Genomic DNA, 23,097 nt, shown 5'->3' on the forward strand with positions numbered 1-23,097 from the left:
ATTCAATCTTTACTAAAATAGCCATAAACAATTGTTCAAATATCTTAAGTATCGGTTTTGCATAGTTGGCTACATTTAATTTCATTGTGACCAAATTCACGGTCGTTTGCTTAATACGATCTTATTATTTTTCTAGTTAAAATAACAAAACAAATCGATTTTTTTTCTAGCGTCATTCATACGTTTGTTGACAGTAAAATAAATGTCAACTGTAGAAATGAATAACACAAAGGATGTCGATTATTATTTTTTTCTACCTAACCATATATTTGAGAAAAAATAATAGTTACAGTCAAAAATTGTTTTCATCCTTTTATTTTTAACTGTCAGATAATAACATAAACGGTACCAATTTTCTGCACCAGGTGCGCATTTCGACAATCAATGTCTCTTCAGTGATGCTCGAGGCCAAAATATTTGAAAATCCAAAGCTTATTAAAGAATGGTTTAGTGGATTTAACCATGTTCATCATATTACTTTGCGTTTCCTATCATGATTTGAGATAAAAGGACTCCATGTGGAAAAGTTAAAGTCGCCCCTTCGACGGTTTTACTGACACCATCACAAGTATCTGTGTCACAGATGATCACGGATATGTTCCAATTGTCGTAACTACAATTCCTTCCTCTTTTCACTGATTATGACATCTACGAATGAGACTTATCACCGAAATCGTTTACCATGAGCAATATGAAGAATACCACAAATGAAGCAGGATCTTTTTACACTTCCGGATTACTTGAGATCGACTCTAGTTTTTGTTGGGGTTCGTGTTGCTCAGTCTGTAGTTTACTATGTAATGTGTTGTGGACTTGTTTGTCTTTTCATCGTCTTTTGTTTTTTGCCATGGCGTCGTCAGTTTTATTACGACATTATTTTTTAATGTTCCTTGGTATCTTCAGCCTTTTTGTTTACTCTCATTTGACAATTTTACAATACCTAAATTATTCATACAAAAGGTTTGTTGCTACATCGTTTTCGTCGGCATGTAAAATGCATATATTTGTAAATAACTTTTAAACAAATTATACATATATTAAAGAGTGTTATAAACATTGTCGATCAAGCCACACAAATACTTCGAATGATTTCGTTATCCAGTCATCAAAACTATTCCATGCATTTCTGTTCATTCAAATTACCCACATATTTATAAAGAAAACTATTAACGAAAAAATGAATAGAAAAAAAAGTTCACTAGCCGTGCAGTCGACCTATAAGTATGAAAAGGAAATCTTCCCCTTACACCATCCATTAGTCTAGTCAATAAATAGGACGAAATATTGTTTTCACCAGAGGACCAAGCTGTTACAACATTTGGCTTACCATTTCCCGCCTTCTCATCCTGCCAACCCGACCACTCCGACATGTGATCACATATCTTGGCCTTATTGTCATCAATAAACATCAGCTAGATACACTTTATTTATATGTCTTTGCAAAAGGAAAATAAGGCCATTTTTTAAACAGTTCAGCATGTTTAAAGTTGAATATTTTGATAACTATTGATATGACATTACTAGTAGTAGAGTTATGTCTTGTTTTTCTTAGTCTTCATAGACACAAAACAAACAACACTGCATGAATAATTATGTTTTGTCTTATGTGCGATCCTGAATACAATAATTGGGTGGAAGTAATATAACAGTTTTTTTTATATCAATACAGCCAAACTTATTTTAGGAAGAGCATAATATTTCCAAAATTTTTTTCACACTAGTGTCCTTTTCTTAGTCCTACCATCTTTACTCAAATGCAACGAATCACTGCTTCATGAGTGTTCTGCGTTTGAGATGGAATAAATAGGCGTAAGTTCGTTAAAAAGATACATTGAGCCCGGAGGCGAATTGTATCTTTTTAACGTACTTACGCTTATCCGTTCTGTCTTCTACTTAAACTATAGTTGTGACGTTTTTTTCCTCATTACAATTCTCTTCTTAATTAGACCCTATTATTTGTAAGTTTAAATAAGCATTGATTATCTACATTACCATTCAATTAGATCTAAACAGTAACGTTGAAGATTTTATTAATAGATGAAAATTGATACAAAAACGTATGAAAACAACAGTATAAGGAATATGATTCAGAAATTTGTCCATTATTGACAAAATAAAGCAGAATCGAACTAAATTTTCAGTAAATCCTAATGTTACTAGAAAAGTAAATTAAATGCACTTCTAAAAGTACACATTTCATATTTAACGATTATGTCAAAATATGCAGTGAAACAGATGAAATTGCCTTAAACATCAAAATTTCGTACTGATGACATGAAATGGTCGATAATAAACAAAAATAATCCTTTCTTTTATCTAAAATATCAATAATGACACACAAGAAATTGGAAAAAATGGAAAGCAGAGATTCGAACTATGTATACAAGTGTTACTCTAAGTGTTACCTCTTCAACTCATTCTTACCTTGCAGCTACCAACTTACAGCAACACGACGGGTGCCACATGTGGAGCAGGATCTGCTTACCCTTCCGGAGCATCTGAGATCACCATCAGTTTTTTGTGGGGTTCGTGTTGCTCAGTCTTTGGTTTTCTATGTTGTTTTGTGTACTGTTGTTTGTCTGTTTGTCTTTTTCTTTTTGGGCCATGGCTTTGTCAGTTTATTTTTCACTTATGAGTTTGAATGTCCCTTTGGTATCCCCCGCCTCTCTTTTACATAATATAACGTCGTTTTACCTGTGTTCACACTGAGGTCCATTCTCTTTGCACAAAGGCAAAAGTCCTATGTATACATTGTACCGTATCATATTGATATATGTAAAATTGACATTTGCATATCTTCCGATTGGTAGCCGACAGGTTTTGTCGATGTGTGTGTAATTCCACATGAACAGAAATTAGAAAACAAGCAAACTCAAATTAACAAAGGTAATAATTCAATATAATTTGACAGCTTCATTTAAGTGACAGTCTAAAGACCCACTTAAGCTGATTTTACAAAAAAACAGCCACTCTCAATAGATAGGTTGACGTCCTAGCAGTGGCTTTTAGAGTTCGTTGCATTCCGCCAAAAACTTTAGTTTTAGTGAACATCATTCGTGCGTTTATGGGCATCGCCATTCCTTCCCGTGTTGAGCGAGCGGTTGAAAAAATATGATGTTATATTCCACGAACTATTCGGCAAATTAAATTCTTATAATTGATAATCGGCACTGCTGTCATTAGGGAATTGTGATAAAGTACCATCGGAACAAACATTGTTTCTAGTTTATTCTACATGATGACGATCACGAAGACGCTTGATGAACTTTAATTGTGCAGGGATACAGGCGGTCCCCTCTGTCTGGTCAATGACGTCATACAGGCGCGCATAATTGACGAACTTTTCCGGTGAAGGACATAATTCAAAAGTGGTCTATTATGATTTTGTAGACGAAACGCGCGTCTGGCGCAAATACAAAATTTCAATCCAGGTATCTATGATGAGTTTAATTTAAAACATATTGTTGAGTTTATCACCGAAAAATGGATCAGAACAGTTATATTGATATAACGTAGAAAGTTTTGAGTATTATTCACATACAAAAAAATAATGAGGACAATCTTTAACAACTCATATTTTCTATCGAAAGATAACTACGCATAATCTTTCAAATACAAATTTAACTCTTTTTTGTTCAGAGTAACAGCTGCAGCTTTTTTTTTACAAAACATTTAAATTTGCAACACTTGTTTTAATAGGCTTAGTATTTTTCTAATTTTATATGAAAATTACTAAAATTCTAAGAAAATCTTTTTCCCTCAGTTTGATTCTTTGATCTGTCTTCTTAATCGATTTCTGAGATTTTAATATTGGTAAAATACTGGTTATGTACGTAAAGAAATTCAAATACCAGTAGGTATCAAGAATCCTCCGATTTTGACCTTTGCAGAGGAAGATGGCCTCACCTTTTTAAATAGAATTCATTAAAAAAATTTAAAAATAAACGCGATATGTAAGATAATTGAAAACTTAATAAAAGTTATTTTCCATTCCGACTTAATTTTTAGGTTTACTGAAATTATCTTTTTAAACTCGACAAAACCTATTGGCCAACTAAAAACTATTTTACTCTTTTCCCTTATTTGTGGTAGAGTTTACCTAAATTTTTACATCAGTAATTTGGTTTAAAGTGTTATCAATATTCATAATTTACAAGAAAACGCTACACAACTAGAGATCTGAACAAAAAAGATATTTTGGGTATACGTCAATGAGTCAGCAGGTCTACGACACATCTAACAAACGTATAGAGAGGGTAACATACAATTAACATTATGGTTTCATAACAAATATAAGTCCTAATATATAACACCTTTACGACAGATAAATCTACGACACTACAAATTACATATACTTCGTGTAACGTGTATGTAAAAAAAGGACCAATATTTTCTACCTCAAAACTACTAATCTTACATTGTCGGGCTAAAGTTTTGTAAAAAATATAGTTTTCATTAAATCTACTGTGGCTAACATATTTGAATGAGAAAGTCACCATATGCTCATCATTAAGGTCCAGGTTCAGGCGATATTTACATTTCCAGTGTTTTAATGTGAATTTTATAAAGAAAAAAAATGCAGTGTTGATTGAGGGCGAACGTGGGTTTTTTCAGACAATGCAAGCAGTTTCTGATCAATATCATTTTACATAATCGTACAAAGAAAGACTTGTACATTTAATTTAACCATTCAGTTATTCTAGTGAAAATAAAATTTACAATGAAGAAACTTATAACACTGATATTCTAATAACACAAATAACATTTCCTATTGACAGCTGTCTCTTTCATTTTGATTATATAAGAAATAATTAATAAACATTTAAATCCTGATTTAGCAACATATTTCAGGTGTAAATGAATATATTGAAAAAGACTGAATTGCATAACAGGTTTTATATTCTTGTTTGTCAAGATGGAAGCACGTATTGGACTATTTGTGTTTTGTTTCTGTGTGACTATTACCCTTTTTGATGCAATTGGAAAAAGTGAGTTTTGAACTGTAATGAGCTTTTCTTGAATGCTGGATATAGTATATTTTTTTTTAAATTATATCGTATACTTCAATTTGAAATGTTATTCTCATTAAACCAGAATTCCAAAACAGAGGTAGGGACTGCGAACATATAATATGTTTGCGATGGTTTTCTGACCTATAAACTGATTAAAAAATACATAATGAATACGAAGTGCGTTTTTCTTGTAATAAGGAATTCAACAAACGTTTTTCTTCATTAGTTTGATCGATTATATATATATATATAGAAGCATTGACAAACAAAACAATTTTTCTTGCTGCAGAACTCTTACTCAAGAACGGCGACATATAGTGCTACTTCCCATTAACAGAATTTAAGTGAGATTAAGTCAACATTTTTAAAAATATTTAATTTTTCTAAGGGTTAAATGTGTTAGGAACATTTGAAAGTACTTTATACATGTATTCGACTTAAATTCAGCTTCCATTGAATAAAAAGCCTCACTTTGTATCATCAGTGTCATTAGATGGGCCATTATATATAATATATTTTCTGTGCCTGCCTTTGTTTCATAAAAGTTTTGTTTAGAAATAACATTTGCTAATAGAAAAAAAAATATTTTTAAATTATGGTTGATAAAATCATAACCAAAACACATGTAACAAAAGAAATCATGGTCAATGAACCTGTTTAAAGTGCAAAATAAATCTATTTTGTTTTCAGCATAAACTACGTTTGCCACGTATCGATGTTTGATTTTGTGATTTTTAGCAATACAAGAAATGTATCTGATTATCAAAAATTAGCAATAAGTATTTCCGTTTTTTTTTTATTTACTGTATACAGTTTAATCCTATATATTATTCATGGAAAAACTATTGTGTATGATAGAAATTAACTAAACGATAGCTTTTTAAGATAAAATATGATAAGATCATTCTTTTAATGTGTTTTCAGAAAATGAAAAGAAAACTTTGGGTCAAGGGACTCGTTTTCTTACTACAAAACAAAATAGGTAAATTTCTTACACATCCTTTTATAAAAATAAGGTTATCAGAGATGAAAAACATTGAATCGTACGAAAAAATGTTGAAATCAGTCGTTATAACCAAACGAAAAACACAATTTTCTTCATTTTGATTAAAAAAAACTGAATTACATTCCTCTAGTCTCTGATGCATGATTTTTTATTATTATTGTTTTGGCTTTTAACTAGCTGTCAGTAACTGCGAGTACTCTCAAATCGTACTTTCTTTTTAATTTGACCTGTTCATACTATGTGTAATGCTTTTTTGTTTTTTAATGTTAACATGGATCTTGTCTATATACCAGCTTTGATTATTTGGTATTACTACAAATTTTCACTTCTTCGTACTATGAGCATCAAAATTATTTCATTTTTCCTTAGATGCTGTTCTTGGACCTGTGCAGGAAGTGTTATCTAGTACTAATTGTATAGTTTAATTGTTGATATTCACCCCATATGTACCAAGTGTTAGATTAGTTTTATTGATATTAAAGAAATTTCTTGGTATTCCTAAACGGAAGATTTTATACACACAGAAGAAGAAGTATACTTAACAACAAAATTATTTTCATTTACCCTGTGTATAATATGACGCAGGTTTCTTCAAAAGTGATAATTTTCTATAAAATGTTTGTCATTTCACAGTGATATCATACTTTAATAAAATTGAGAACGGAAATGGGGAATGTGTCAAAGAGACAACAACCCGACCATAGAGCAGACAACAGCCGAAGGCCACCAATGGGTCTTCAATGCAGCGAGAAACTCCCGCACAGAAAGGCGTCCTTCAGCTGGCCCGTTAACAAATATGTATACTAGTTCAGTGATAATGGACGTCATACTAAACTCCAAATTATACACAGGACACTAAAATTAAAAATGATACAAGACTAACAAAGGCCAGAGGCTCCTGACTTGGGACAGGCGCAAAAATGCGGCGGGGTTAAACATGTTTTTTGAGATCGCAACCCTCCCCCTATACCTCTAGCCAATGTAGAAAAAACAAACGCACAACAGTACGTACAGTAAAACTCAGTATAAGAGAAGTCAGAGTCCGATGTCAGAATAGGAAACAAAAAAAATAAACAAAATGACAATGATACATGAATAACAACAGACTACTAGCAGTTACTGACATGCCAGCTTCAGGCATCAATTAAACTGATTAAAAGATTATGTCTTCATCATATGAATATCAGGCACAATCCCTCCTGTTAGGGGTTTAGTATTATACCGTCATAAAATATATGAGAAAAACATAACCCGTGTCATGCCAACAACTGGTTTTAGAATAAATGTGTTTAATTCCGTTGCAAAGACCCTATAAGTGAATTAATATTGGAGCCAAAATATGCAATCTTTAATGAACTGACAACAGTATCGTAACTATATCCCTTCTTTTTAGTCTGTTTAAAGGTTTTGTTAGCTTTTGAGGTGAATACTGACATTTTTGTGCTTTGTAAAGAATATTACCATAAAAGATTGGATGTGAAATACCCGAACGTATAAGATATCTGGATGTTGAGTTATATTTACGAATGATGTCCTTATACCGATGATAAAATTTAGTAAACGTTTTGACTAGTTTATGATATCGAAAACCCTGGTGTAATAATTTTTCAGTAATACATAATTTTCTCTCGCTAAAATATAATACGTTGTTACATACACGAGGGAATCGTACAAGTTGAGATACATAAACACCGTAAGAGGTGACAAGGGAACGTCACCATCTAAAAATTGATAATTAACGATAGGAAATGAAAAATCATCTCTTTTATCATAAATTTTTGTATTAAGCTTCCCGTTAATGATATAGATATCAAGATCGAGGAAAGGACAGTGGTCCTCGTTAGTATTAGCTTTATTTAAAGTAAGTTTAACAGGATAAATTTCTTTAGTATACATACTGAAGTCGTCATTTAACTTTGTTTAAACTTGTTTATTTACTTTTGACTTTAATTATTTATCCCTTGTAATTCTTTATTAACTGTGTATTTGCATGCAGGTGTCACAGGTCAAATGTATTCGTTTATTGTGTGTTAATTTACGTTTTTTTATTGAGTTAAGCCTTCCAATTGATATTTTATAGTGTGTTTTTCTATGTTGTGATGTTATACTATTGTTTCAGAAAAGGGAGAAGGTTTGGTACCTTTAAAACGTTTAATCCCGCTGCAAATGTTGGCACCTGTCCTAAGTCAGGAATCTGATTACAGTAGTTGTCGTCTGTTTATGTAGTTTTATATAGATTAGACCGTTGGTTTTTCCGTTTGAATGGTTTTACACTAGTAATTTTTTGGGGCCCTTTATAGCTTGCTGTTCGGTGTGAGCCAATGCTCCGTGTTGAAGGCCGTACCTTGACTTATATTGGTTTACTTTTATAAATTGTAACTTGGATGGAGAGTTGTCTCATTGGCACTCATACCACATCTTCCTATATCTATCTTTCAAAAACTTGTATATTTTATTTAGGAACCAGACCGATGGTTCTCTGGCATTTAACAATCAAAGATGGCGGAAGACACCTGATCAGTCTTAAATATCTGTTTTTCAATGAAATCAGTGTTACAATAAAGCTCAGACTAGTTTTCGTTCACTTCAAGTAATCATCTATACAATAAAACCTATGGAGTAAACGTCTGTGAGGAAGCAACTGACAAACGCACGTGAATAAAAAGATATTTTTCATTGATTCGTCTTTTTCTATGGGGTATAATTTTCATTTTTTAACTATTAAAAAGAGCCGCCCATTACAGTTTTTTTAATATGACATAATCTGTGAAATATGCATATAACATTACATGAAGTTGTTTTATTTTTTTATAGTTATTTTGATATGTTCAGTGGGTTTTGTTCAACTTTGAACTCAAAGAATATGTCTCCATTGATATAATGAATGTTAATTTGTCGTGAATATATCTATGTTTTGTTCGGTTGTACAAATTGTGAGGTTATCTTGTTATACTAATCTTGTAAATCTTATATGTTTCTATGTAGCTGAATACACTTGCCCCAAAGTCGTCTTCTCCCACTTTTAATTTATACCATTAATTATATATTTTCAGGCGAAGCAACTGAAGAAAAGGTAAAAATACTACTTATTTCAAATAGATTTAAACTTGTTTTTACTAATAAGAAGAACAACACGTAAATAGACAAAATATTGATCGATAAGGTCTGAAAAGAGAAGGACCCTCGAAAATAAAGAACAGTTTAACTGTCACTCAAAAATAAGACCTTCTATATTGTATATCTTATTTTGATGTAAATGGTCGATTTATTTTCTCATTTTCCAAAAAAGAGAACGAACTCATTAGTTCCATAGAAAAATAAATCCAATATCTTAGGAAAATGAAAACATGACAAATCTGGATCTTGATTTCAAGATGGGTACCTAAACGAAGAGATACCAAGTGAAAAAATATGCAGTTTCTTTCATTCTAGCTCTACTAAATTTACATTAAAAGACAATGTAATGAAAAGCAAACTACGGAAAGAATTCAAATATCGAACAAACTCGTGACCGAAAAACAATGATAATTTACTCGTGCGTATTCGTGTATTCATGTTTTAATGTGCTGTTTTGGTAACACGTTTGATATTGTTTTATATTTGAATTCTTTGAAAATTTATTTGATAAAAATATCTATGGTGGTCTTTTTTTTTTGTTTCCCTTGTGAAATTTGTTTTACATGCACTAGGTTGACACATTTCAAATGCAATTTAGCAAGTAGTTTATTTTTTCAGCCTCAACCATGTAATAATTCAAACGAATGTGGATTTAACCGATGTTGTGTCAATGAAAATGATAGAGGACGAAAAAAACGATCCCCTAGTTTTGCTGGAGTTTGTAAACCAAATGGTCAACTGGATTCAGGTATAGCTAGCGTTTCTTACGTATACATTTTTAACGATGATGAATAGTAATCGTCTTGTATAAATTCTATGATCCTTCTGAAGTAAGATTGCTTTATTTAGTCCATGCTTAAAATCCTATATTTGAAACGTTCATACATAATTTGATAAGAACAAAAATCAGTTCTGTTATGGCAGTTTTTTTTTATCAAGTGATAACACATTAAAAAAGTGTACCTCTGATGCTGATCTTAACCAGGGAAAATGTTAAATCAGTAAAAAAAACAAAGCTTGCTAATTTCCTTCAAATTGATTGAACTTTAAACAAATAAAAATACACAATGTATCAATTCCATGCATTTATAATCAATTTGGATTGACTAAAAAGAGGCAAAAGGGACATACAAACAAACTCACAAGTCGAAAATAAACTGACAACGCCAAGTCATTAAAAGAAAAAGACTAAAAGACAAACAAAAATATGCAAAGAAACAACACAGAAATCTAAAGACTGAGCAACACAAACCCCTCCAAAACCGGGGGTGATCTCAGGATATCCGGAATGGTAAGCAGATGCTGTAAAACTGTACATCGTTTAAAACTTTGACATCAATGTGGATCTCAATGCTAAGGATAACGCTCTAAGTAAAATGTTTGGACAGGCAAATTTTCTAATATCAACAAAACTTACTGTGACTTGACTATAGGTGTTGCTGTTTTCCCTTGCCTATTGTTCAACCAGATTGTAAAATTGACAATACAATTTGGACATTTAAATTGACCAGTTGGTATTGTTAGAGTGGAGTCTACCTTGATGCTACCTCTACTTTTTTTATTCACCTAAAAGCATGCTTTTGTCCTGAATTGTTTCTTCACATATGGTTATTCTATTATAAAATTGATAGGGAAGAAAATATTGTTGGTTTTCATTGTTTTAAATCCCAAATATAGATGATTAATCTAATTTTTACCCAAAAATCTAAATCAGTAAAAGATTTTCTTAACTGCATGTTAATATGTATGAAATGAAGACCGTTTTTACAAAATAAATTACTCTTTAAATAGTTGACCCTTAAACATAGTATTGTCCAGTTGTAAGTGAAACAAAAAATAGCTATTCAGATTTTTTCAGTTTCAGTTTTCAGGTGGACATGTTATGCATATCTTCATCTATCTCTTCAAATGTTTCATTTGGAGTATTATTCACAGTGTTTGAAATCTATTGGAATTAATGTTCATAAAATATTGGGATTTATTTTATTTGAATTCAAACCTTAGATGCCATGTAATTTTGCTTCTCAAAAATGTGCTTTGTTTTTTTCCAAGAATGGATTGTCATAAATGTATCAAGGAGGAAATATTCCCCCCCAAAAAAGGCATTCAAAATGTTTTGTATTGCTTTCACATGATGCTATACATGTAAAATTCGAAATTTTTTTTGGAGTATACCTTGCAGTGTTTTTCTCTGAAATTTATTACGATTTTGTGCATAAAATACTGTGTTCACTCAAGGGAATTCACTTTTTATAATAGGGGATTAAGTTAATCTGAAAGGTAAAAAAAACATTCAAAACTGGAATTCAAATAGGAGAAATTAGTTTATCCAACATGTTTCTGTGGCTTTAAATGTGATTTTAAAAATGATCATTATAAAATTCTGGATCTAATATGAAGATGATTCACTTGTTTAAACATGTTAAAGGGATATCATGGAAACGAAATAAAATGTGAATACATTGGATATAGTCAAATCTAGTGATAACGTGAAAAATTAAAGTAAAATATTCCAAAAAATATAACGTGAGGATAACAATTTTGAATGTGATATTGGAAAAGTGTAACCATAATAAAATTCTGGATCTAAAATTGTTAATTGGGATATATATCATGGGAAATGAAATAAAAAAATTGAATACTGTGGATATAGTAAAATCAAGTGATACAGTGAAAAATGGAAAAATACAATATTCCCAAAAATTTGTAAAGTGAGGATAATCATTTTGAATGTGCTATTGGAAATAATCAAAAATTACAAAATTCTGAATATAATATAAAGACTCTGCACCTATTTAATTGGGATACATATCATTGGAAATTAAACAGGATATTGTGGATATAGAAAAATCTAGTGATAAAGTGAAAAATGTAAGAAAATATTCCAAAAAGTTGATAAAATTAGAAAAGTAAGTTCAAAATTATTTCAAATAGTGAAACTGGAATACTAGATGGGATATCAAATATCAGTGTCAATAAATATGTAAATAAATAAAACAGTTTATTCATAACTATTATTTTTGACATTTCACTATGCATACTGTAAACACTTTGTGCAAGACTCATGCCAAATATTGAACAAATGTCTAAATTAAATAATGCACACATTTATTCTGGTGTTTATCAATCGTGGAAAATTATTGAAAATATAAGATAATTACGATTACCACAAAAAAAATATATATATTTTGAGTTATCTCCCATTATAAAAAGCCAATAAGATGAAAGAGGTCTTTTCAACAATATAAAAGAAATCCGAGCGTTCATAGTATTTGGCTGTGAAAACATTAAGACGAAATGTAGTGCATTATACGACATGCAATTAAATACCCTGCAAGAAAAAACATATAAAGATTCTTGTTCTGGCTCACTCATAAAATTTGAAATAACGGTAAAATAAAAATATCTCTTTTTTTCCTTCTAAATGTCGTGTTTCTTTGGAAATTGTATGGCCTGTTACTTAAAGAATACATTCTTTTCAATGAAAAAAGAAAGTAACTACAATGAGTATTTCCTGTTTTAGGATTCTCCAGTAAAAAACATGGGGAAATAATTTTTTTTTAAATATCAGTAGTTTTTTTAGCAAATATTAGAACATGAAACCAGTTTGCATCATGTGGTCATACTCTAGCTTTAAGTATACCATATATACTAATTCAAACTGTATGCATGTTATGTTATGTAACAAAGATAAATATTGAAGCCTTAATGCCACATGGATAACTTGAAAGACCTATCCCAGATACACTACAACAGTAACAGATGAAGTGATTGGACAGCATTCAGGTAGACACTAAATGCATGAGTGATCATGTATTCATCAACTCTAACAATACCAACTGGTCAATTTAAATGTCCTAATTGTATTGTCAATTTTACAATCTGGTTGAACAATAGTTAAATGTAAACAGCAACACCTATAGTCAAGTCATAGTAAATGTTTACAAAAAAGTACAATGACACCTTTTATAAGTTATGTGCAAATAATATTAAACGTAAAGACTCAATCACTTATTGCTAAGGAATTTGCAACTGTTATACTTAATCTCATATAACAAGTATCGTACCATGTTTGCCATATATGATGAAAGTGTTAAAACAAAACTACTCTAGTACTGATAAATTGGAGTAATCTACATATACAGATAACAAGCAAGTTCCGTCTAAATGTTTAATTAATATTACACAGAGGCAAAATTGTATACTGTACATTTCTTTTTCTTAAAGTCCTTTATATTCACTTTGATAGGACAAGTAATAATCTTCAAATACGATTTTTTATAGCGAACATATATTTTATTCTTTTATGTTAGAATATTACATAATCACAAAGCTCCGACATAAGTATAATATATTGATTAAACATTTATTCACCTTTAGAATATTACAGATCGAAATAAATGTTCTTTTGTTATCAGAAATTACAAAACAACATAAGCCTCCTTATTCTCATATTAATATGTTTTATATTGTAGAATGTGCAGTGAAAAATCAAAATGCTAATGATGACGTGTTTCCGGGTTGGTGTCCATGTAATGATCCATTTAATTGTATTGGAACAGGGAATATTGAAAACCCGTTTGGTGAAAAAGGTGAGACATTTTGTAACTTTTGTAGGGTATATTATACCCTAATTGTTGGGATTCTTATCAAGTAGCTTCCATCTTTTTTCTGGATATATGTTGAATGTAACGCAGTGTTAATAATATAATGGCTGTCAACATTTCAGACAGTTTACAAGCATTTATTCATTTAAGAAAACTTTTTATCCTACATTCTGTTGATATTATTTATATGTACTTATATTTTGGCTTTGTACGTAGTCATGTTTTTTTACGTCTTTACAAAACAACCGTTGCATGTGTACTGAGTGATGCTTAAGACTGGTAGAAAATGAATTATATATAAATCATAACTGGATGTGAACTAGCTTTTAGTAAGCATATATGCATTTCCCAAGTCAGGAGCAAGTGGTTGTCATTGGGTCCTGCCAGTTATTTTTTTCTTTTTTTTTTTTTTTCTTATTGTTTTGTTAAAAATCAGGCCATCAGTTTACTCGGTTGGATTGTTTCACATTTTGACTTTTGTTTTGTCATATTATAAGTTTGAAAATCCCTATGGTATCTGTTGCTTCTCTTTGTCATACCTGGATCTTTAATGGCTGTCTATACGGTTTGGAGTTTGCTCTTTGTTGAAAGTCGAACGGTGACCTATTGTTGCACCCATGTCATCGGGACTCTGGTGGGTAGTTGTTTCATTTACAGTCATATCACATCTTCTTATTGTAAAATTTTATACATGTTATAGAAATATTAAGACTTCACAACAGGTGCCCAATAACCGAGGTAGATCTTAAATGCTTCAAAAGGGTTAGAAATCCTGCTACACATGCGGCACCAGTCGTGGTGCTTATGGTTGGTACAAATGTGGTGATACATCTAATTCTGTTATGTAACAATCGAGAAAATTGTACGGGATTGGAGCTACAACGAGGTCCGTAGGAAGATATGCCAGCCTTCTCGGACGCATTTTTTTTGTTCACTCTTAGACAATCAGTCTTGATATTACATGCTTACAAGAAACGCCTTAAATACCAATTTAAGATTTTGATTTAGCTTGAATTTGAGGGTCAATTTTAGATCTACCACACCCGAGGTTAACACGCTACAACAACACCTCTAAGAAAATTATATGAAGAATATGTATTTGAGAGATAAAGAAAAATTATGAACTTAAGGAGGGCGATTTTGAGAAGGATCTGCTTACCCTTCCGAAGCACTTGAGCTTACCCCTAGTTTTTGTTGGGGTTCGTGTTGCTCGGTGTTTAGTTTTCTATGTTGTGTTTTGTATACCATTGTTTGTCTTTTGGCCTTTTTTTCCATTTTTGTTTTGCCATGACGTTGTCAGTTTATTTTCGATGAGTTTAAGTGTCCCTTTGGTATTTTTCGCCTCTCCTTCCGTATTTCATTTTTTTTCCTACTTCATAACTCTGTACCGTTACGATTGTAATAGGAACAAATGACCGTATGCAAATAACTGTATTGAATGTTAACATGTTCATCATAAAACCGCCTTACTTTTCTTCTCTACTAATATGAAAAAGGAGATGCGGTATGATTGTCAATAAGACAATTATCCACAAAAAGGCAAAAGAATAAGGCTGTAAAAACTAAGATGTCTTTCCCCAATCATTTATCATGTTTAAAATAACCATGGATATTACATTTAAAAATATTAAAGATGAATGTAGTGATAGAGAATACAACTAAACATGACGTTTATTCAAATGAAATAAGTCAAATTTTGGTAGCTCTTACATTATTTTCCTCCGCGCAAAAAGTTGGTAAGCCTAATTCGAATAAAACAATCTGACTTACTTGTGTCTTGTGAACTTCTGAAAGATAAAAAAAATTTATCAAAAATATCAAGATCAAAAGTTAATTCAAAAAGGTTCATTAGTCTGAAGTCTGAAACATGTTTTTTGATAGATTATAAATTAAAGCTGTTTAGATTTCTTCTATTCAAATCAAGGAGCTAAAATGGGCTTCATGTTACATTTTCCTTTACAATTAAAGATCAACGTACCTTATAAAACTGATTACATAAGCAATACTTTAAATAAATAAATCATCTCTATTAAGATTGTAATAACGGTATTATAAACCGACTCATTGCCGTCTTATTACTGTTTGCCAATATGGTAATAAAAATATTTTTATTTTGTAGGGAAATGTGGATTGTGAAAATTTGACTAACTGTTCCAGGTCTCATAAATATCAAGGAAAATTGTGAAGAAACTTTCCTTTTAAAAATCCATTATGATGTATTTCCTTTCAACAAGAAAATTCCAATTACTGTATGGATTTTTATATACGATAAAGTATGTATTTTCATTAAATATCTATTTAATTATCTGTATTATTCCTTTTAGCATTCTGGGTGTACCTGCATCTCACCTTCATTACATCTTAAATGTTGATTGTTGCAGTCTTAAATTCAGAATGTCTACCCCCCCCCCCCCCCCCCCCCCCCCAACAATAACCTTCATCAGGTTCGCTGATAACCAAAAGTGTAAAAGATGCTGTAGCCATTTAAATAAAACGTGTATAATCATCACAGCGAAAAAGGACCTTAACAGAGTAGCAAAATTATTCCAGATTACCTTGCTCGAGGATGTTGCAACCTTAGAATTGAGAATAAAAAAGGCCAACAATGGGACTTCAACGCAGGGAGACAATGATGTATACTAGTTCATCGACATAAACGCCACACTAAACACCGAAACATATAAATGAACTAAAATTAAAAAAACACACAAGACTAACAAAGGCTAGAGATTCCTGACTTGGGACAGGCGCATAAATGCGTTGGGGTTCAATAGGTTTTGTGTGATCTCAACCATCCCCTATACCTCTTGCCAATGTGGAATAAACAGACACACAGTAATACTCACAGTAAAACTCAGTTTAAAAGAAGTCTGAGTCCGATAAATAGATAATAGAAAGAACTAAGCAAAATGACAATGATAAACATAAATTAACAAAGGACTACTAGCAGTTACTGACATGCTAGCTCCATCCTCAATTAAACTGATCGAAAGAGTATGTCTTCATCATATAAAAATCAAGCACAATACCTCCTGTTAGGGGTTTAGTAGCATGACATCATAAATTATACGAGAAGAACATTACCCGTAGCATGCCAACAACTTGTTTTATAATAAATAAAGGCAACAGTAGTATACGGCTGTTCAATAGTCATAATTCGATTAAGCAAAAACAAATCCGGGTAACAAACTAAAACCGAGGGAAACACATCAACTATAAGAGAAAAAACAACGGAACAATTGAAACACTGAACTACAACAAAAACAAACGCCAACATACATATAGAAACGGACTATCTGATAACAAATGCCATATTCCTATAAATGTGTGTATTTCCGATGCAAAGACCCTATGAGTTAATCAATATTAATTAAAAAAAATGCCATCTTTAATAAATTGACAACAGTATTGTATCTATATCCCTTCTGAATAAGTCTATTAAAGGGTTTGGTTGGCTTTTGAGGTGAATGACGACATTGACGTGCTTTGTATAGAATATTACCATAAAAGATGGGATGTGAAATACCTGAAAATATAAGATGTATGCACGTTGATTTATATCTACGAATAATGTCCTTGTACCGATGATAAAATTTAGTACTAGTTTTGACAAGTTTGTGATATCGAAAACCGTGAATTAATAAATCAGTCATACAGAGATATATTTCGTTAAAATACTTTGTAACCTACGCAAGGGAATTGAACAAGTTGAGCTATATAAACACCATAAGATGGTGCAAAGGGAACGTCACTATCTAAAAATTGATAATTAACATTAGGAAATGAAAAATCATATCTTTTATCGTAAATTTTAGTATTAAACTTCCCGTTAAAGAGATATAAGAAGATGTGGTATGAGTGCCAACGAGACAACTCTCCATCCAAGTCAAAATTTATAAAAGTAAACCATTATAGGTCACAGTACGGTCTTCAACACGGAGCCTTAGCTCACACCGAACAGTAAGCTATATAGATATCAAGATCCAGGAAAGGGCAGTGTTCATTATTAGTATTAGCTTTATTTAAAGTAAGTTCAGCAGGATAAATCTCTTTAGTGTACACAATGAAGTCGTCATTATGGAGAACTTATATATCATCCAAATATCTAAAAGTATTATTAAATTTTTGTATCAGATGTTGTTTCGATGAGTCTTTGCTGATTTTAGTAAATTGTAATTCATAACAACACAGAAACTGGTCCGCAATAAGTGGTGCACAGTTAGTCCCCATTGGAATTCCGAGAACTTGGCGATATACGGTATCTCCATAGCGAACAAAAATGTTATCTAGAAAAAATTTAAGTGCAATTGTCATATCATAGCAGGTCCAAATTTATTGAATTAAGTAGTTTTTGTATGAATAAATAAAGTCAATTGACTTCGAATTATGAACGAGTCTCAGGTCATAATGTTTGAACCGAAAATAGCATATTTGACCTAGCGTTAACACTATAATCTTCCACAGTATTAAATGAAGTGTATCATTTAGACAAACGTGATCCCCCTGTCGTTGAATATAGAGGAGATGACAATTTAACGTTCTTTAACAATTATGGTCTTGTACAACTTGAAATTAGTGTGTCTTAAATACACTTTTGGTTTTAAAATATTCGGCTTAGAGCGATCCTGGTGAAGGTCAATCTAGAAGAGAACTTTGAACGCATGAAATTCATAAAGTTTTGTTTATATAACATGTTTCAAACATAATAAAATACACATCAAGCGTATGATCTAAGTAAATACCGACACAGCAGACCAAAGCCAATTAACTAATAAAACCTCAATGCGTTGACCTTAATAGACCAATTGATAAGAGAATTACTTGCATGAACAATGATTAGAGATATACAACTAAATATAAATAAACCTTGACCGCAGATAATTGATAGCTATTAACGACCACTCTTATAAGAACGATCACAGACACTATACCATAATTACAAAAGTAGTTATTGTTGATATAAAGCCTGTAAACGTCCAGCAGGAAGTATTTCAGATACCCAGTCTGATATTGTAGAAGTACTCAAAAAATATAAACATGATAAAATAATTATTTTTATTATGCAAATATTTGGGTTTAAGGGCAACACGTTATGTTACAGAAAACTTCCTTGACGTCATTGAATAAAAAGCGATGAATGTAAACTAACTGACGCCAACATTATACTTAACTATCCGAGCAGTGTGCGCGGCACACTGTGTGAATGCTTGAGGATATTTTTTTCTAGTATCATGTAATTCACTCAGTTCTGTCATATTGTAAATCAAGAACAAAACAAATTACATGCTACCTGCAGTTGACACAAAGCACACAGTATGTACATAAAATGATAGTGTGTTCTCAGATAATTAAGGATAATGTGCCGCTAAAATACTGTGCCTGAGCTAGCCACATATCTTTGACAGAAATGCGTCACCATAGGGGTATTTGCATACACGTGTGTGTACGTCTACCAGTCTACTTGTCTCAGAGTACTTTAGCAAGCCGTTCCCGAGCGGTATAGCCTTACTTGATTTTCCACGTGGTACCGCATAAGAGTAAATCTTTGTGGGCATAGACCGACGTGAAATAGAGCTGTTGAGCAATCAAGATGAGACTATTCCTCGTTAAGGTACGTAGGCACCCTAACTACTCAGAAAATGTTCATAAATGTCTGGCCTTAACATTTAAAATAGTAACATAACGTGAACCATAAAGGCACAACATCTTCGTAAAAAATTCGGCGGTGTTGGGGTGGCTGGAGGGTTGATTGGAATTTTTTGCACTGCTACTGCTACTAACTAATTAATGCAACTGACTGAATAAGCCTGACAAAGATTGAAAATTAACACGTGCACCAAGTTCATGAGACGGTTAAGAAAACATAGCCGTCTCGACCACAGACATCATAAATCTAGTAATAAAATGTGTATCGTCTACCTAAATAAATAATGGATTTTGACGGAAGCCGAGTCGGACAGAACATGAAACACTAATATAAACATCAATTAAAAATTTCTAATTTTTACAGTGAGAATTCGTTCTATTATGAAGAACATTGTTTTGTTGTTATTCCTTTTATCCAAATTAGCAGATAATAAAAATGTGATTTTAATAATACAAACATGTAGTGTAAATGTCATACTTGGTGACCTTGGTTTACTTTGGAGCGAAAGTATCTATTCCTGATAGATATGCACACCTTTTTTAATCAGTTCAAACACTGTGTATACTATAAAATGTATAGCTTCAAAACTGTCGAAGTAGTAAACCAGGCAAACGATGTATCCCGTTTTTGCTATTTGCCAATAAAATTCCGCATCCTGTCATTTGTTGAAATTTAAAGAAAATCAGTCTTACAAAGTAATAAAGTACAAAGTTGGTGATAAATTTAATTCGTTGGGGTCACAATCAAGTGATAAAAGATGACGGGATTGCGGCTATCACAATGGAATATCATCAGCTCAGTAATGTAGAGTAAAAAGAATATTCAAACTCATAAGTAAAAAAACAAAACACAACATAGAAAAAAAAAGACTGTGCATCACCAATCCCACAAAAAACGGTGGTGATATCAGATTCTCCGGAAGGGTAAGAAGATCCTGCTCCATATATTGCAACCTGTTGTGTTGCTAATAAATGTACTTATTCGGTGAATTATGGTAAATGCCATATTTGGCTTACAGCTTTTATTGATGACCTAGGTTAATTTTGGAACGGAAGTATTCTATTCCTGGTAAATATTCATACCTTTATTATATGTGCAAACACTATGAATCATATAAATTTATTCTCGAATCTGAATTTTAACATCGACCTAATGAATAATTTTTTTTTGTTTATATAAGTGAATTTCTTAAACTGATTTTCGGCCTTGCATTCAAATGTTATGACATTTTCATAATCTTTTATTGTCGATCATTTTGCCGTTTACAGTTTCTGTCTGTCTATTACACTCTTCATCCTCCTTCAGGGAAAGTTTGCCTTGATATAATACTGTTATTCTGTTAAGTTCCTTTTAGGTAATATAGATCTTAAAATTGCTGCGTTTTTACTCATCCCTGGCTTTTAGATGTTTAGTCAATACACTCGTCAAAGATACCAGGCTTAAAACTTTGTACGCAACACGCACGTTTCGTCTACAAACGACTCATCAGTGACGCTCGAAAAAAAAAACATTTAAAAGGTCAAAGGTGTGAGCGTTCCTGCAATCATCAGAATCAGGACCAACTGGCACCGATCAGGACCAAATCATCAGCACAGAACATTCTCTAACAGGACATTTCTTGGAGAAAACGTATATAGTAAGGGTTAATTAGAGGCAACGACAGTCAGATTACATCAATAGGATAGCTTATTCTGCGACCCCTTCATAGAAAGATCTAATACCAAGAAAAGTTCTAGTGAGATGAGACACAGATCAAAGTAAAAAAGAACAAAAGTTTTATGTCGTTTTAGATGTAGTTTTGACTTATGTTTTTAGGACAGCTTTTAAAAGAGATGTGAAAGATACCAAAAGGACATTCAAATCGAAAATAAACTGACAACACCATGACAAAACAAAAAATGACCTAACGACAAACAACTGTACACAAAACACAACATAGAAAAGTTAAAACTGAGCAACATGAACCCAACCAAAAACGTAGGTGATAGAAGGTGATCTGGAAGGCTGAGCAGATCCAACTCCACATGTGGTCCCGTCGTGTTGCTCGTGTAAGTACACACCTGGTGATAATTCTGATTCGATAGAACATTAAAAATAGTTTGTTGTCTAGTAAATAAAGACAAAAATAGTTTACCGATGTTCAAATCTCATAAATCGATTAAGAAGAAAAATTAAAAAAACATACAAAAACTGAAGGAATATCATAAATTTCAAAAGGATTAAACTGCATACATATATTTTAATTTAATATGTTTACATCTGATGTTAAGTTGGAGTTTTTACCTTTTTAAGTAATATGTAATTTCGATTATATGAAAAGGCTAATGAAACAGTCAAATGGATGTCCAAAGTTAAGATAGGTGTCACAAATCCAATTGAATAGTATTCTTTGCCCAATTCTATTGAATTTGCAATGTTAGATTCAAAATAAGATTTAAGTCTTGTCAAAATCAAACCCGAGGGTACCTGTAACATCAGCCCAGTAGTCAACACTTTTGTGCTGACATGAAATATTATTAATATGCTCATTTTCTGTAATTTTACTGTTCGTAAAAAAAATTAGATTACCCTAGCCGTGTTTCGCACAATTTTCGGTTATAAAAATATAAATCCTTTTATATAATATACTTCGTAATATTTCATTTGGCTTTACAAATATTTTGGTTTGAGTCCCACTGGTTGGTCTAAGGTAGACGAAACGCGCGTCTGGTCTTCTGCATTATAAGCCGGTTATCCTTAATGAGTTTTTATATCCTAAATAAGATATAAAAAAATCATTAGTAGGCTTTCCAACAACGAATCAAATTTTGCATGATTTTTATACGGGCTGGTACATAAATTCAAACTATGAAATTATCATGATCCTTATGACCTGAACAGGTTATAAATAACTGTTTATCCAATCAAATTAAAAATAAACATGTTTTTTCAAATCTTTAAGCTAACACAAATCATATATTAAGTAAACTTAATCGCGTAATTTGGTTATCAGCTCGCCAGGACAGCACAGAAGGTTCGAATGATAAAAAATATTGATGTATTGAAATTAAAAATTTGACAAGCCTTAATTTCAAGAAAAGACAACATGGGTCTTTGAATTATCACTATTTGGCTTTATCACTTTTCCATCTCCCGTGTTTCTTAAACAATCGATTATCTACCACACTTTCTGTCGCGTCAGTAGCCATACCTGACCTCAAATTGTGTAATTAAAATCGTCTTTTTTAAAACTATAAACTTGCAAATGCTGATGACAATAACACTCTTACCCTATTAACATTTCTCTCATGTATATGCACTGACTATTCATTGTTCTATAATGCTATATTTTATTATTTCATTGTCATTAAAAAAATCATTGTACGAAATTTAAAACCCGCAAGGTCCATGATTGGTTCAAAAAAGAATTTATATTTCTATTTTTATTTTAAAAACAAAACAAAACAAAAAAAAACAAAATCTCTCGGACTCAAGTGTAAAAAATGTTACCAGCGTTTTCAAGTTTTAATATGCTCAATGGTTTAACATAAACAAATTGATTTACAAATAAATGCATAGCTTCTTCCATAATAATAGCCAACTTTGAATAACGCTGAAGTACAGCTTTCTGGCATGTAACATTCTCTATATTTACATCCCTGTAAAAATCAGTTTTGCTCATCTCTAAATGAAATGATAAGTAAGTAAGGATAACTGTATTTCAGACCT

General features: G+C 31.7%; 1 protein-coding gene across 2 annotated transcripts in view; it reads left to right on the forward strand.

Annotated features, from left to right (window-relative positions):
• LOC127712657 (uncharacterized) overlaps nucleotides 1-16,010 on the forward strand; it is a 58,340-nt gene extending 42,330 nt beyond the window's left edge. The window contains exons 1-5 of one of the 2 annotated variants that reach the window (XM_052219230.1): nucleotides 4,885-4,988; nucleotides 9,072-9,091; nucleotides 9,754-9,883; nucleotides 13,611-13,727; nucleotides 15,862-16,010. In XM_052219230.1, coding sequence (XP_052075190.1) covers nucleotides 4,916-4,988; nucleotides 9,072-9,091; nucleotides 9,754-9,883; nucleotides 13,611-13,727; nucleotides 15,862-15,878 — 357 coding nt within the window. In that variant the 5' untranslated portion in view covers nucleotides 4,885-4,915 and the 3' untranslated portion in view covers nucleotides 15,879-16,010. Of the gene's footprint in view, nucleotides 1-4,884; nucleotides 4,989-9,071; nucleotides 9,092-9,753; nucleotides 9,884-13,610; nucleotides 13,728-15,861 lie in introns of those variants that run through there. The other variant, XM_052219229.1, reaches the window with a different exon arrangement.
• The last annotated feature ends 7,087 nt before the right edge of the window (nucleotides 16,011-23,097 follow it).

This window comes from Mytilus californianus, unplaced genomic scaffold, assembly GCF_021869535.1.
Source record: "Mytilus californianus isolate M0D057914Y unplaced genomic scaffold, xbMytCali1.0.p SCAF_8, whole genome shotgun sequence".
Taxonomy (NCBI): domain Eukaryota; kingdom Metazoa; phylum Mollusca; class Bivalvia; order Mytilida; family Mytilidae; genus Mytilus; species Mytilus californianus.